The 17,296-nt window shown below is 46.0% G+C and overlaps 1 protein-coding gene across 10 annotated transcripts in view; it reads right to left on the bottom strand.

Annotated features, from left to right (window-relative positions):
- Nucleotides 1-17,296, bottom strand: part of ATP2B4 (ATPase plasma membrane Ca2+ transporting 4) — a 212,865-nt gene that overhangs the window by 51,662 nt on the left and 143,907 nt on the right. For all 10 annotated transcript variants that reach the window (XM_084853179.1, XM_084853173.1, XM_084853174.1 and 7 more), the window contains 2 exons: nt 13,580-13,821; nt 8,248-8,482 (listed from right to left, as the gene is read on the bottom strand). In XM_084853179.1, the coding sequence (XP_084709305.1) occupies nt 8,248-8,482; nt 13,580-13,821 (477 nt within the window). The remainder of the gene's footprint in view (nt 1-8,247; nt 8,483-13,579; nt 13,822-17,296) is intronic.

Genomic DNA, 17,296 nt, shown 5'->3' with positions numbered 1-17,296 from the left:
AACACTGAACAGGAGCATTCTATGCTGCAACATTTTGTTGCAAATCCCTATGAGGACAAAGAAACAACACAGGGTCAGTTTAGTATGGCGGTTAGAACAGGGGTAGGCAACCTGGTGCCAAGATGTTTTGGACTACAGCTCCTACAATCCTGTGCCATTAGCCATGTTGGCTGAAACCAACGGAAGTTGTATTCCAAAACATCTGGAGGGCACCTGGCTGCCTACCTCTCAGTTAGAGTGCTGGACTAGGACCAGAGAGACCAATGTTCAAATCGTCACTCGGCCATGAGGCTTACTGGATGATCTTGGGCCAGTGACTAACTTTCAGCCTGACCTACCTCACAAGGTTGTTGTGAGGATAAAATGAGGGTGGGATGGGTGGGACCACATATCTTGCCTCGCGCTCCACAGAGGAAGGGTAGGATATAAATGTAATAAACAAACACTGAAACATAACTGCTCCAAATGATATCTTGTTTCTCCTGAGAAGGAGAGCATTCCGAGTCGCCCCAAGAACCTAATGTGAACCTTGTAGGTGTCCCGTTGTCGTGGGAAAACTGGTTCTACTGCTCACCTTGTTTGCTGCAGTGATGTCACAGCATGACAAGGTCAATTCTGCTCAGAGAAGTTACCACAGGGGCTACAAGCATGGTAAGCTGCTAGCTGTTATTCAGAATGGCGCCATGAGCAACGTAACGAAAGCACCCAGGCTGTATCTGGTACACAGGGAAAAGTGGCCAACTCCTGCCTCATTCTTCCTAAAGGGCTACTGAAATGCATCCTCCTCTCCACTCAGCCATTATGTAATGAATGCTTGAACGAATCTATAACAATGTCCTAATGGAGTTCCCCCCTCCTGCTTACTTTAAGTGTGAAAGCAGCCTTCCCCAGAATTGGGTATTATGGGAGTTGTATTCCAACACATCTGGAGGGCACCCAGCTGGGGAAGGCCAAGCTAGGGAGTTAAGACTGAAAATGAAAAGTTGTCTTCCATTTAATAAGAATTAAAGGCTCTAAGAGCAAACCACCACAAACTGCAAGTTTCGTGAAACCCACATGTAGACCGTCATATATGATGACCCCCCCCCCCGCGCACTCTCTCTCTCTCTCTCTCTCACACACACACACACATATTTAACTGCATATACATGCAATGTAATATGCATGCTGGGAGCCGGAGACAACTGTGGCTTTCCAGCACATGGAGTACCCTTGTAGCCAGGCAACAAGTTTCCACTGAGCGGTTTCTGGAATAGTCACCACTCTCGCCTCTAGCAAGATGTAACCTTGTTGCCATCCCTAAATGACACAGCACTGCTCAGGATCCTCTGGTGCCAATATGTGGGTGGGTGATGGGGATATTTACCACTCTCCTGCTATGGGGTGGCAATGTAGCAGCAGGTCAGCCTCCCGCTTTGCCCTGCATCACTGACTGCAGTAGTGCATCACTGCTCTAATGGGTTTATCTTGTACAGAACAAGCTTGAGCAGGGAGAGAGGGAGACATTACTAAGAAATCAGCAAACTGAATCACAGCCTCCAGAGATAGTGCATGCAGGGCATCTGTGAAGCCATTCCAACCCCCAGATACTTCAACATTTAATTAAGGAAAGACGCATGCAGGGGGCCAGTTCTGAAATGTAATCAAGAAGTAAGCATGGGACGGTTTATTGTGTTAGGTCAGTTGTCTGCTTGTCACTCCTGTAGTAAGCTGTGAGTGAAAGCAGAGTGTGAGAGGTGAGGAGGAGTAGAGTGAGGAGGCAGTTGCTGGATGAAAATAAACGTGTCCCTTCTTCCCTCAGTAACCTTCAATATGTGTCAGAATATCTGCTGTCGCTACTGTGTGGAATTTGTGAATTAAAGTGGCCACATTCAGCACAAGATAAGGTTTCTGTATCCTTCAATAGGTGCACAGAAGAACGTTGACATTTGCCATGTCTTCTAAACCTGCAGCATCATGACAGGAGAATCAGCATCTACCAAAATTCTCTCTTCTAGGCAACTGTTAAATATGCCTGTCAGCTCCTTTCCTGACAGTAGAAACTATCCTGAACAGCTGCACAGCAAGGTGAAATTCAATAGGTAAAAAAGAAACAGCTGCACCAATTAAATTCCCAACATGTTTTAACACTTCTTTATCAAGAGAAAAACTCTTGGAGATTCTTTTGGAGGACTCCCTCTCCCTTGCTTCTTCCAAAGAAGACTGAAAAGCATTCTACCTTTCAACAGAATCTGTTGGTCTGTTTCCCACCTCCTAGCTGAGCAGAGCAGAGCAGAGCAAGCTGCTCCAGCTGGTCCAGGGACTACAGAAGAAGCAACCTCCCAGAGAGCGAGAGAACAGGGGGAGCAAACAGGAGTTGGCCAGGGGGGTTGAAGAGACAAAGGAGACAAAGGAGACAGAGGCTAAGAGGTAAGTGGGCTGCAGGAAGCCCAGGGGGCTGCCCTTTATCCTTCTGAGTGGCTGTGAGCTCACCAGGTGCTTCTGAGACCTCCAACTGAATTGGGGGTGTGTGGCCTGAGTACTCCCAGGAACTGAGTGGGCGGGAAGCTTCAGTCTGTTTCCCGCCTCCCAGCTGAGCAGAGCAGAGCAGAGCAGAGCAAGCTGCTCCAGCTGGTCCAGGGACTACAGAAGCAAGCAAGCTCCCAGAGAGCGAGGGACCAGAGGGAGCGGACAGGGGGAGCAAACAGGAGTTGGCCAGGGGAGTTTGGCAGGGGAGGCCCCTAACCTTTTTTTCATATATTATTTATTTTATTTTTTAACTAACTTTTTTCCATTTATTTGTCTTGTAACACACACTTCCACACCAGTGGGACTCTGCTTTTAACCTCTACTGAGTAGAGGAGCAGGCACAGGCTAGTCTAGAACCATCACAAAGCTAGACACAAAAAGGGAAAAGAGGAAATGGAAGGACAAGACTCTCCAGTGCTGGTGACCTGCAAGGTGTGTGCAGTGCTTGTTTTCTTGCCTGAGAACAACATGGCCTACACCTGCAACAAGTAAAAGTTGATCACGCTGCTGGAAGAAAAAGTAAGTGGACTGGAGCGGCGACTGTCAACCCTCCGGGGAATAAGAGAACATGAAGAGTTCTTGGACAGAATGGGGGAACTACAGCAGCAAAGGGCAGACCAGAAGCTTGAAGAGCAACAGCAAGATGAGGCAGTGGGAAATGCTGAGGTGAAGAAAAATGGAGTAGAGGATACTCCTTGGAAAAGGGTGACAGTCAGGAGAAGAAGAACTAGATGCCACTCTGCACCAGTGGAAGCAGTGGAGCTGTGGAACCGATTCCAGGTACTTGAGGATGAGACTGGAGGAAAGCCTGCAGAGGAAGAATCACAGGGGAACCTACATGAGAGTGAGCAAGAGGCTGAAGGTCAAACAGAGGCGATGAAACCCAGGCCTACAACAAGAAGAAGAGAAGAGTGGTAGTAGTGGGAGACGCCTTGCTGTGTGGGATCACGGCTTAAGTATGTCGTAAAGACCCGTGGACTCGCCAGGTATGTTGTCTCCCGGGAGGATGGACTAGAGACATGACTGAAAGGTTGCCTGCACTCATAAAGCCCACTGACAGGTATCCCTTTCTTCTCATCCATGTGGAAACAAATGATACCGCCAAGCGGAGCTACGAAGAAATCATGTCAGACTTTGAAGCTTTGGGAAGGAAACTCAAGAACTTTGGGGCCCAGATAGTTTTCTCATCCATCCTTCCAGTAGTTAGAAGAGGGATAGAAAGGGAATGAAAAATACTCCGGGTGAACAACTGGCTACGAAGGTGGTGCTGACGAGAGAGATTTGGATTCTGGGACCACGGGCTATACTTCCTGCAAGATGGGCTGTTAGCAAGGGACGGGTTGCACCTCACAAAGGATGGGAAGAATGTGTTTGGCCACAGCATGAAGAACTTCATCAGGAGGGCTTTAAACTGAATCCTACGGGGAAGGGAGATGTAATGTTAGGGATAACAATGGACGTAGGCGCATGCACTGCAACGGAGAGAACAGCTCTGATAGCGCCCAGTAATAGTCTTCAGACACATGTTGGAAGAAAGCCAGACTATGAAGCACATGGTCTTCGATGTCTATATACTAATGCCCAAAGTATGGGAAACAAACAGAACGAACTTGAACTCTTAATACACGAGGGAAATTATGACTTGATAGGTGTAACTGAGACTTGGTGGAATGACTCTCATGACTGGAATACAGAAATTGAAGGATATAACTTGTTCAAAAAGAACAGGAGGAACAGAAAGGGAGGTGGGGTTGCACTGTATGTGAAAAATACTATCTCTGCACAGAAATACAGGAAGATGGGCTTGGTAGCCCCATCGAGAGCTTCTGGATCAAAATAAATGGAGCAACGAATAAAAGGAACCTGGTGGTCAGAGTCTACTACCGGCCACCCAATCAAGGAGAAGACGGGGATGAAACTTTTGAAAAGCAAATAGCCAATGTTTTAAGGAAGCATGATGTAGTAGTAATGGGGGACTTCAATTTCCCCAATATTTGTTGGGAGACAAATTCTGCAAAACATGGCCCCTCCAGGAAATTCCTGACTTGTGTGGCGGATAACTTCCTCCTACAGAAAGTAGAGGAAGGAACTAGAGGATCGGCTATCCTTGACTTGATCCTAGCCAACAGAGATGCCTTAGTGGATAAAGTAGCAGTTACAGGAACTCTGGGGGAAAGCGACCATGTTGTACTTGAGTTCTTGGTCCTAAGGGAAGCAAAAGCCAAGTGTAGTCAAACGGGTACCCTGGATTTTAGGAAAGCTGATTTTAATAAACTCAGAACAATGATCAGTAAGGTCCCATGGCAAGCGACGCTAACGAGAAAAGGAGTCCAAGATGGGTGGGATCTTTTAAAAAAGGAAATTCTCAAGGCACAATCACAAACAATTCCAACAAGAAGAAAAGGTGGAAGACAACAGAAGAAGCCAATGTGGCTTCACAAAAAGCTCAGGAATGACCTGAAAACAAAAAAGGACACATATAGGAAGTGGAAAGAAGGCCAAGTAACAAAGGAAGAGTAGAGGCAGGTAGCACAGAATTGCAGGGATGATGTCAGGAAGGCTAAAGCTGAGAACGAGCTGAGGTTAGCAAGGGATGCTAAAAACAACAAAAGGCTTTCTTCAGCTACGTGCATAGTAAAAGGCAGAGGAAAGAAATGGTTGTTCAGCTATTAAATAAGGATGGCAAAACGATAACAGATGACAAAGAAAAGGCAGAAGTGCTCAATTCCTACTTTGGCTCAGTCTTCTCCCAAAAGAGGGTCTATGACCCCCCTGGCAAAGGCAAAGTACAGGCTGAAGGAGCAGGATTGCAGCTTGAGATCGATCGGCATATGGTCAAGGAACACCTAATTACTTTGAATGAGTTCAAATCTCCAGGGCCAGATGAGCTGCATCCTAGAGTAATAAAGGAACTGGCAGAAGAACTCTCAGAACCGCTGTCTATTCTCTTTGAGAAATCATGGAGGACAGGGGAAATGCCAGATGACTGGAGGAGGGCTAATGTTGTCCCTATCTTCAAAAAGGGTAAAAAGGAGGAACCTGGGAACTACAGACCAGACAGCCTGACATCAATCCCTGGGAAAATTCTGGAGCAGATGATAAAGCAATCCATCTGGAAGCACCTTGAAAACAATGCCGTGATTACTCGAAGCCAACATGGATTTGTCAAAAACAAGTCCTGCCAGACAAATCTGATCTCATTTTTTGATCAAGTCACCTCCCTTGTGGACTGTGGGAATGCTGTAGACATCATATACCTCTACTTCAGCAAAGCTTTCGACAAAGTGCCCCATCATATCCTGATGAGCAAACTAGCTCAAAGTGGGCTAGATGAAACAACGATCCGGTGGATCCACAGTTGGCTACAGAATCGGACTCAAAGAGTGCTTATCAATGGGACCTTCTCAAACTGGGGAGAGGTAACGAGTGGGGTACCACAGGGCTCAGTCCTGGGCCCAGTGCTTTTCAACATTTTTATTAATGACTTGGACGAGGAGGTGCAGGGAATGCTGATCAAATTTGCAGATGACACAAAATTGGGCAGGATAGCTAATACTTTGGAAGACAGAAACAAAATTCAAAGTGATCTGGATAGACTGGAGCGCTGGGCAGAAAACAACAGAATGACATTTAATAGGGATAAATGCCAAGTTCTGCACCTAGGAAAAAGAAATCAAATGCACAGTTACAAGATGGGGGATACGTGGCTCAACAACACTACAAGCGAGAAGGATCCTGGAATTGTTGTCGATCACAAGGTGAATATGAGCCAACAATGTGATGTGGCTGCAAAAAAGGCAAATGCTGCAAAAAAGGCAAATTTTGGGCTGCATTAATAGAAGCATAGCTTCCAAATCCCGGGAAGTACTAGTTCCCCTCTACTCAGCACTGGTTAGGCCTCATCTGGAGTACTGTGTCCAGTTCTGGGCACCACACTTTAAGAAGGATGCAGACAAACTGGAGAGGGTTCAGAGGAGGGCAACAAAGATGATCAGGGGACTGGAAACAAAGCCCTATGAAGAGAGACTGAAAGAACTGGGCATGTTTAGCCCTGAAGTACTTGAAAGATTGTCACAGAGAGGAAGGCCAGGATCTCTTCTTGATCCTCCCAGAGTGCAGGACACGGAATAATGGGCTCAAGTGACGGGAAGCCAGATTCCGGCTGAACATCAGGAAAAACGTCCTGACTTTTAGAGCAATACGACAATGGAACCAATGACCTGGGGAGGTGGTGGGCTCTCCCACACTGGACGTGTTCAAGACGAGGCTGGACAGCCATCTGTCAGGGATGCTCTGACTTGGATTCCTGCATTGAGCAGGGGGTTGGACTCGATGGCCTTGTAGGCCCCTTCCAACCCTACTATGCTATGATTCTATGATCTCCAAGAGTTTTTCCCTTGATAAAGAACAAGTGTCGAAACGCGTTGGGAATTTAATTGGTGCAGCTGTTTCTTTTTTTACTTTGGTTTTCAGCCTTACAGCTGCTTTTTCTGGTCCTATTGGCACTGTTGACATTCAATAGATGCAGCTTTCCCCCACGAAGAGCTGTACTTCTTGATTTTCTCCCTGCTATTTAGCTGCCAAAAGACACAGGTGGATCAGTCAGGAATGGAGGTACAACCATACTCTTAATCTGACAGGAATGGTTTCCCAGACTAGCAACCTCATTAGTAACACAGCCTCACAGTGGACACTGACAGACTGCCACCTAACAGTACTGTTATCTCAGAGAATGAGGCAGCACAGTAATGGTGGTACTCAGAAAGTTTATGGGACTTCCTCCAAAGGGAGTCATTGGCATACGAACAGAAGCAGGGAAAACAGAAAGAATAAGTCAGATCTGAAGATCAGTAGGTCAGATGAGGAAGAAATGCAAAGGATTCAGAGGTGCAAGACAAAGCAAAACCAAGGCAAAGAAACGAAGTGACAGGATGAAGGAGACACGACAGAAAGGTAAAGGAATCTAATATACTGAAGTTCACAATTGATTATCTAAGTAGGAGAGGCAAATGAAGAGAATAAAAGATGAGAAGTGGCAAGGTGGTAGTCAAAGAGGAAAAGATTCTCAGTGGACACATCAAGGAACATGGTTTGGAAAAGATCAGATCACAAGTATAACCATCAGAATAAGAGGAGAGAGCCCAAAGCTGGGGTTGAAGGAGGGCAACAAAGATGATCAGGGGACTGGAAACAAAGCCCTATGAAGAGAGACTGAAAGAACTGGGCATGTTTAGCCTTGAGAAGAGAAGACTGAGGGGAGATATGATAGCGCTCTTCAAGTACTTGAAAGGTTGTCACAGAGAAGAAGGCCAGGATCTCTTCTTGATTATCCCAGAGTGCAGGACACGGAATAATGGGCTCAAGTTACAGGAAGCCAGATTCCGACTGAACATCAGGAAAAACTTCCTGAGTGTCAGAGCAATACGGCAATGGAACCAATTACCTGGGGAGGTGGTGGGCTCTCCCACACTGGAGGCCTTCAAGACGAGGCTGGACAGCCATTTGTCAGGGATGCTCTGACTTGGATTCCTGCATTGAGCAGGGGGTTGGACTCGATGGCCTTGTAGGCCCCTTCCAACCCTACTATTCTATGATTCTACTATTCTATGATAAGGTGGCGGCTAGAAACAGCAGAGATACAATGATAGGCAACATGGAGAGGGAAAGAATATAAGAGGAAAAAGGTGATCTAGCACCCTTCACACTAGGCACAGACATAGAAGAGAGCCACTCTGGTACCTCTGGCCGAACAGGGTCCTCAATGCCAACCACAGTGATACAGGTAAGGTCGGACAGGATCTCATTTTCAGCATCCCAGTCGGGCTCAACACCAGCTGGGAAGTCCCGGTAGGCCAGACAAATGGTACGCAGCCCTTGACAAGCCATTGGCTCAATTACTTTTTTCACCATCTCATCCCGATCCTTCACCTTAAATATCCGGGGTTCCCCATTCTTGTCCAAGATCTTTGTGCATCTGCATCAAAGGAAAAGATATATTAAGGGCATGAGCATGTATTTCAAAGGCTGTGTTCCCATGAGCAAAAGCAAACAGCTTTAGATCTTTGTATAGCAGGGGGTGGGCAACTTTTGGCCCTCCAGATATTTTGGCCTACAACTCCCATCAACCTTAGCCAGCACAGGCTATGATGAGGGATTATGGGAGTTGAAGATCAAAAGATCTGGAGAATCATAAGTTGCCCACCCCTGTTGTATTGGATTAATCAAGAGCGCGTGCTTTATTGATTGAACACACACTCTTTACATATAGGAGTATATTATCCATTTTTGCCTCACAAGGGGGCTGGGTTCAATGGTCATGGTTGAATATTGCAGGGTTCCCTTTTATCATACCCCCTCTCTGCAGCAAACAAAGGCACTCTAGGAGAAAGAAGCATAGTTGCTGCTTTGACTGCCTTCACATGAACAAAAACAATTCACTAGAATTGTATATTTTAATTGGGCCAGAGATACCAAATAGTTAGCAGTCTATTTTTTGCTTAGATCTATTGCACAAGCTGATAACAATCCTTGGCTGCCTTGAGCATTATGTATGGAAAGATAGGACACAAATTATTATTATTATTATTATTATTATTAATAATAATAATAATAATAATAATAATAAATCAATCTGCTTTAGAAGCAGACCAAGAGACCTACATCCATTTGTTGTGGAGGCAGGAGAAAGACTGGCTCTAGAGAAGAAATGGAAGGTGCATCCTTGTCCAGCACGGAGCCAAATCTTTTTTCTAAAGAGCCTGCCCACCTAGGCATCAAAACAGACATGACCTTAAATCTGTATCTTGCAACTTTGTGTCCCATGGGGAAAAGAACCTACCCTTTACTCTATAACAGGTGCAGGGCTCCTGATCCAGATTGGGCTCACAGTGGTGTGTGTGTGTGTGTGTGTGTGTGTGTGTTAAAGCTCCCCTACCCTCGTGCTAGGGTTCCAGTCAGGCCCCCTGCACCTACTCCAAGGTAAAAATGAACAGATGATGTAGCTACCAGATATGGATCTTAAGTAATGTCTGTTTCACACCCTAGTGGACAGAGTGAAGAGCACCCAGTATACATGTAGGAAGAAGTAGAAGGAACTGACTAGCTCTTCTTTTAGTCATGCTTTGGGGACTTAGATTTTTCAGTCTCTCACCCATGACTAGGGCACTCATCCTGCCTCTATGTGCCTAATCTCTACAATTATCCCATCCTCTACCAGTGAGCTGCACAGAGAGGAGAGTTTCTTGATAGATAGTGGGCTGTGGGTATGTTTTTTGTCAGACAAAATATGAAAGTGAAAGAGTGCTTTATGGACAGAAGCGGAGAGAGTGAAGAAATCTTTCAAAGCAACAAAATCCTTTCTTAAATAGCATACATTGCTGAATGTACTTTAGTGCAGAAAGTATTTGTATCATTAGTGTCTGTCACTTCAACAAATTCCAATGGTTGTTAAGACATATTGTTGGGCCAATGTAAAGAGCGAAACACAAGAGTCTGCAAAATTATGCAGTTCTTGCCCTCAGTGGCTATGTAGTGATATATGTTAGTAAAATTAAGAGAGGACGCCTGCTGAGAGAAACATGGAAATATGAAAATATGGCATGTGTACTTAATTGTGTTAAAATTCAACCAAGTCATATTTTGTGGGGGGACTGAAAAGAAATGTATCCATATTTTTGTTTGATTCCATGTGAGCCTTAATACTGCTGTCCTGTTAATGAAGAGGTTATAGAAATGGCTAGAGAGACTTTGTTCCTTTTATTATATCAGGCTGAAGGCTACAATTCTGGAAGGGATGTTCAGTATTGAGTGAGTGTGTGTTGTGTTGGCCAGTCTCTTAAATAAGAGTCCTAAGAGCGTACAGTGATAATGGATCTCAAGTTGGAACAGGCTGGGCCTTTTGGAGCTTTTTTTAAAATAAGAGAATTCTTGGGAAATGCTTGAGGTTTTTAAAGAATTCTCCAAAGATCATAAAAAAACAACTTGAGGTAGCTCTACCATTATGATCAACCCACTCATTTACTAGGACTGTGCAGGGACCCTCCAATCTGCTTCAGAGGCCAATTCGGAGCTTCTGAATCGGCCCTGACCTGCCTGGGCCTGATTCGGCACCAATCTGAACCGCTTTGGACTCTGGAACTGAAGTGGGATTCGGACATCTGAATAGCCCCCCCCCCCCGCCGTGTGAGCACCCTGCTCCTTACCTGGACCCATGGGGAGCACCTGCAGCCGTTGCCCTCTTCAAGGGAGTCGCCATTTTCTTTTAAGATGGCAAATCTTCTTCCAGAAATTAAATGTTGCATAGATTGCGGCTGAAAAGGGGCCATCTACACAACATTTATGCCCGCAAGGTTGCGTGGATAGCCCCTTTACGACCGAAATCTACACAACATTTAATTACTGGAAGAAGAGTTGCTATTTTACAAGAAAATGGCGACCCTTCGAAGAGGGTGACGGCTGCAGGCACTCCCTATGGGTCCAGGTAAGGAGCAGGGGGCTGGCAGGCAGCTGTCTGGATTGGGCCAAAGCACTTTGGATCAATCCGACCTGCTTTGATCTGATTTCGACCCTCTTGGAATCGCCCTGATCCACTTCAGGCTTCGGGCTGAAGTGGTGCACAGCCCTATCGTTTACCAGTTTTCATCCCCCTCCTGCCCAGTTACCTACACTTAATCAAGGTTGGGTTAGTGAAAGGAGGGAAAACAGCAGTCCAGATATTTGGCTCAAGCTCTTCCTTTATGGGCAAACTAGACGGGAAATGTACTCTTTTATTCCTCCTGGTCAAAGAATCAGGAGGATAAAAACACCTACACTTAACTTCTCAGAGTTCACACTGGCAATACAGGAAAAGCTTTAGAAGCAGCCCTCAGTGTTAACCTTAGCTACTGTTTTCCCTCCTCTGTTCCCCCTTTCCATTTAGTACATGTGGGAAAGGGTAGTAGTAGGAAACTGGCAGATGAAGAGGGCTGGTGCCAAGCTGTTAGAAACCAAGGTGAAATATGTGTGTGAGCGTTGGGCTCCGCTCATAATGACAGGGTTCACACAGCACAAATGACTTGGTCTGCATGTAACAAGAAGCCACCATGAGTGAATTTCCCCACGGGGCTTTTATCGTGGCAGCCATTTTGATATTCACAGTGGGGTCACACAGTAGCTTCTCGTTATGTGCCCAGCGTTATGTCCCAGCAAAGGTGGATTGTTGGGGTGGTTGACAAGCAACCCATAACTCATGGGCTGTTTTAGAGTTGTGGGTGGCTTGTCAACCACCCCAACAACCCAGCCTTGCCAGGTTCACATGTAACAAGAAGCTACGGCATGCCCCCGCTGCGCCTCAGATATTCAAATTGGCCACCACAATGAGACGCCCCACAGGGAAATTCACCCATGATGGCTTTTTGTTACATGCGAACCAGATGATAAGTCACAGTGGGTTGTGAGCCATGTTTGTTTCAGAGTGACTTGTGTTGTCCAAAGCCGGTAGTGTAGTTTCCACATGGTTTGTTCAGAAGGGCTACAGAGTCATCTGGCAAGAGTGGCAAAAAACATGACTGCTCTGTGTGGCATTGCTTGCCAAACTCTGCCTGGCAACAGTGTCAGTGCCCTCTGCCCCTTCCTCCTCCAGTTTGGCACTTCATTTGACAGTGACCATCTTTTTTTCCTTGTGACCAGAGACACTCCTCTTCTTAGCAGAGTTGTGTGTGTATGCATGATTGATTTACCTCTAAGTAAGTGCATATGGCCTCAATTTGGGACCATGGCGATTTGGGATGGGCCATTTAAGCTTCCCCACTCCTGTTTTCATGCCAAAATCTCCCCCCCCCCCCCCGTGTGTATGAGTGTTAAAAAAAAGGGGGAAAGCACTCAAAATGCACGGGGGAAAGAATTCCCACTTAAAACCTGAGGGGGAAAGCTTAAATCCCCCTCCCAAATTGCCACGGTCCTGAATTGGGGCAGCACGCACTTACCCAGAGGTAAGTCAATCACGCATACACACTGTCGTCCCCGGCAGCAAGGAGCAGCCAAAGTAACTTTCTCTTAAGAATGAAAGGGCAGCCAAAAGCTTTAAAAAAGAGAAATCACACACTGGGAGTGGGGAGGCTTTTACTCTTATTGCTCATAAAACTCTTTGCAGGTGGCAGAGGTGGAGGAGGAGGAGGGTGAATGAAAGCTGCTTCTCTTGCAGGTGCAGCAAAAGTCTTTAAAAAAACAACAACCAAATGCTTGGTTTAACTCTTGCTTCTCATGAAATTCTATGCAGGAAGTGATTTGAGAAGGAGGAAAAATTTCCCTCTGGAGCTGGCAAAGGTAAAACATGCCCAGCGCACAAAGCATACCAAAAGTAGAAATGCATCTGACATTGCAAAGCCATGAAGGTTCCTGGGATATGTGCTGGGAGCAGGTGGGAAGACTAAGGGGAAAGCAAACCATGGCAAGTTGTGGAGTGCTTGATCATCTGTTGGGAGTAATGTGGGTTACCGAGTGAACAATCAACCCACTAGGGTTATTTTCAGTATGGTGAACTGGCCCAATGACTCAGGGATTTTTGAATGGGGGGAGTTAATTGCAGAAATGTAAGGGTCGGAAACCTTTTTCCATCTCTAGTGCAGAGATAACTAAGAAAGGTAAACAGAGAAGTAAAGCATATAAGAGTTGCCTCTCAACTTTCTTGCAATTCTGACCAGTTTCAATTTAACTCAAAGAATGAGCCTTTCCCTGGACAATACATTTCTGCTTTTCTACAGAACTGGAAGAAAATCCAGATAGGGATATGGAGGAGAAGATCTCCGAGAATCAGCACAACAGGAAGCCAAAGAAAGACAGCTAGTAACCTTTCCACTTCTGTAGATGGTACCAGAGCTTCTTCGAGATTCTCCATTCTACACATTCTTAATAGGACAGACTGACCATTTCTTATGGGAATTTCCCTTATTTACAAAGAGAGCTCCCCAGTGCCAGGTCTGTCCTACAGACCTCCTGGAAGGGTTTATAGTACCCTAGTCATAGAACAGAGAAGCATATGCTGCAAATAATCACTAGAGGCCCCAACAGAGCCATTAGCAAATAATTTAATTACTTGCGCAGGATGATCTCAGAGGCTCCTTTGCTGTACATGCGGAAGCTCCCATCTGGGTTCTTCAGCACTGTACTCATGGACTTGCGGACTGAGTTGAAGGTGTAGACCTTGTACAGCTTTTCCTCAGGCACTTCATTCCGGACGGCTTGATAATCCTGTTTCAAGTCCAGCACAAAACCCAGAAGTGCACACTCTGTCTTGTTTCCAACTTGACGTGGGAGACCTCCTTCTTTCTCCGGTGGCTAAATTTCCCCAAACAAGCGGAAGATGAGAAATTAGTGGCAAATCGCATGTAAACAGCCATGACTACTGCATTCTATTATAACCAGAGGCCTGGTAAGCAAAGAACAGCATGCAAAATAGTAATAAAAGTCAGTTTGGTGCAGTAGGTAGAGCCCTGGACTTGGCCAGGGAGACCTGGGTTCAAATCTCTACTCAGCTATGAAGCTTGCTGGGTGAATTTGAGCCAGTTACAATCACTCAGCCTACCCTAACCTATACAGAGGAGAAAATCTCCATGGGGAGAGGGGGGGTTAAACCTAACCAATGAACATAAGAATAACCCTGCTGACTCAAACCGAACACCTATCTAGTCCAGCATTCTGTTCCCACCGTTGCCAACAAGATGCCTATGGGAAGCCCACAAGCAGGATATGAAAGCAATAGCCCTCTTTTGCTGGTGTTCCCTAGAAACAGCATTCAGAGACATACTGCCTCTGATCCTGGAGGCAGCATATAGCCATTACTATTAGAAACCATAGAAAGCCTTATCCTCCATGAATTTGTTAAATCCCCTCTAAAGCTATCTAAGTTGGTGGCCATCACCACATCTTGTGGTAGTGAATCCCATTGTTTCATTGCCAAACTAGATGTGACATTAAATGTGTCTTTGCTCTGATGTCAGTGGGTTATTGGGTTACTGCTAGGGCTGTGCGCAAATGGCCTCTTAAATTCCTCCACCTCACTTGTGGGCAGAGAAATTTGGGAGACAATTTCACTGAACTTATCCGGGGGAAGAGAAATTCTCAACAGTTTCTCCCAGCTAGGACTCCCCATTGGCAGGGCTTGTAGCATAGCTTCTTTCTTTTTTGTCAAGGGTTTGGGGGGTTTCATGCTGCAACAACATCCACTGTCTTGGCTGGCCAGCCCTCAATTTGCATCCAGCACAATGCAGTTGTGAGGGGGGAGGAGTGTTGTCTCTCGCTCCAGGGATGAGGTGGAGCTAGTGCTCTGCCAAAATCTGTCCTCCAATTTCCTGGAAGTTTCTTCCCCCATGAAAGGAGCTTCCATTGTTTTGCCTCATTCAGGATCTTTTACAATTTATGTTTGTGGTGTTTTTGAGCTTACCTAATCACAGCTAGTCACGACTGGGGAAGGCAATGGCAAACCACCCCGCTACAGTCTGCCATGAAAACGCCAGTGCAAGCGGCGTCCCTCTAAGGGTCAGTAATGACCCGGTGCTTGCACAGGAGGAACCTTTCCTTTCCAATTACAGCTAGTCTGCACATCCTGATCTGAAAAAGCCCTATGGGTAGGGATGGATGAAAGTCCCTTACCTGATCCCGCAGCTTGCTTCGCGGTGGGGGGGAGGCGCCCCGTCCCTCCAGCCGAAATTCTGGCCAGGGGGGAGGCGCCCCGTCCCTCCGGCCGTGAAACCTCTTCTCCTGCCGGGACGCAAATGGCGGCGGCCGTAGCCGCCACCGTTTGCATCCCTGCAGTCAGCCGTGATAGGCTACGTAAATGTTTACGTAGCCTATCACGGCTGACTTTGGGGGGGGGGGGAAAGCGTGTACGCAAATGGCGGCGCCCATGGGCTATTTGCGTTGCCCTTATTTTCGCCGGTCTACGTAAATGTTTACGTAGACTACACGTGCCCAAATAAGGAACGCAAATGGCGGCGCCTATGGGCGCCGCCATTTGCGTACGCACTTCCCCCCCCCCCCCCCAAAGTCAGCCGTGATAGGCTACGTAAATCTTTACGTAGCCTGTCACGGTGTTTTTTGAAAATCTAGCCATGATAGGCTACGTAAATCTTTACGTAGCCTATCACGTTTGTTTGTTTTACTTGGAAATGGCGGCGGCAGCAGCCAGTCGGAAGACCAGCCGCCGCCGCCGCCAAACCGCCGCCGAACCACCGCCAGGAGCCGCTGCCACCAGGGACATTCACACAAGGTAAGTCCCATCCCGGGGGGGGGGGGGGACCGTTTCTCCACCAATTTTGGGGGGCCGAATGCTTTGGCATTTGGCCTCCCGGAGATTTGTGGCGAAATTCTCCGACATCCCTACCTATGGGAGGAATTATTCATGGTGCCTTAAACTGGGCTTTCATTGACATGTAGGAAGCTGAGGAGGCTCCAGGCAGCCAGAGAGATGATTGTACAATGAAAAACAGGACACTGCTGTTCACTCCTCAGCCACCTCCTAAATAAGGTAAGCCCAAGAAACCCAAAACCAACCTATGAGAATTTCTCTGAAATTTCTTCACCATGGAATTTCTTTTCAAAAGTAATTTCTCTTCTATCAAATTCAATGAGAATGGTCAAAAAAAATGTGGGAGAAACTTTCGGCACAGCACTAGTTATTGCTGTAAGCTGCCTTGGGAGGGCTTCTGCCCCAAAAGGTGGCCAAGAAATAGTTTAAATAAATAAATAAATTCCTCCCAATGCAAATACCAGTTTCAGAGGAGGGGATTTCTTCAGCACCAGAGTTGGGGAGAAAAGCATTAAGTGCCATCTCCATAACTGCTGTGATCCTGATAATGATCAGCCCCTCCATGTGATGCTATTTAATGCTATTTGCATTAAAACAAAATTAAATGCAGATATGCATTAACGTCCCATCTTGTTTAGTCCCAATTCCAAGCTTCTTGGAGAAAATGCATGATAAAATAGCAGCAATAACAATGTAATGGAAAACATTTGGATTTGTCAGCAGTGGGTGCCTATTGCTAATGAGTAGAATTTCAAAGCTAAAAAAATGACACTAGGTAAAAAAACAACAACAACAACCCCAAGCCAGTTAGCTAGATGGGTGTTATTTTTATCTTTGAGAAGTCAAAACCTTAAATCTCTTTAGACTTCAGCTCCTATCTGTGAAAAAGGGATATTAGCAAAATTTTCTTACCTATCAGATTTGTCAAGCAGGGGGCTCTTCTGATCTCAAACTGACTGGTGGGTATTCAAATTCCTCCGTGCCAGTCCCTGATCAGTGGAGCCACCTGTTCATCACTTACCTACCTCATAGGGGAGTTTGAAACATTTATATATTAGACATTTTGGAAAGAACCTCATATGCTATTTTTTTTCTGAAACGGGAGATTACTTCTGCATTTGAAAAAAGAAGGAGCATTTTGTTAACACATGACGGGTATTGTGAGTATCCTGCTGGGAATATACAAATAGGGCAGCCAATACATGCAACAGGGAAACAGATCCATGTCATCCAGCATATGTTACTTTTCCCAACAGAGAGATTAATCTTGTTTGATTTTTTTTATCAGGCACACAGATAAAAAGTTAGTGACAAGTGGCCTGCCCTGCTCCCATCAAACGTATTGCAGCTTTTCTGTTCCTTAGTGAATATACTACAGACAGGTATACACAGCCAACAAGGTCAGTTCACGCAGTCACCCTGCTTTAAAAATTAGTGCTCTGTGTAGGGTTGGGGTGAGCTATTTGCAGCAGGGACACCTGCAAATGCAAGCATCCCTTCCTGAAT

Source organism: Heloderma suspectum, chromosome 4 (genome assembly GCF_057233095.1).
Source record: "Heloderma suspectum isolate Gila_16-S chromosome 4, 16-S_ref, whole genome shotgun sequence".
Classification (NCBI taxonomy): Eukaryota; Metazoa; Chordata; class Lepidosauria; order Squamata; family Helodermatidae; genus Heloderma; species Heloderma suspectum.
Note: the sequence above shows the minus strand (reverse complement) of the source record. Positions and strands in the feature narration are given on the sequence as shown.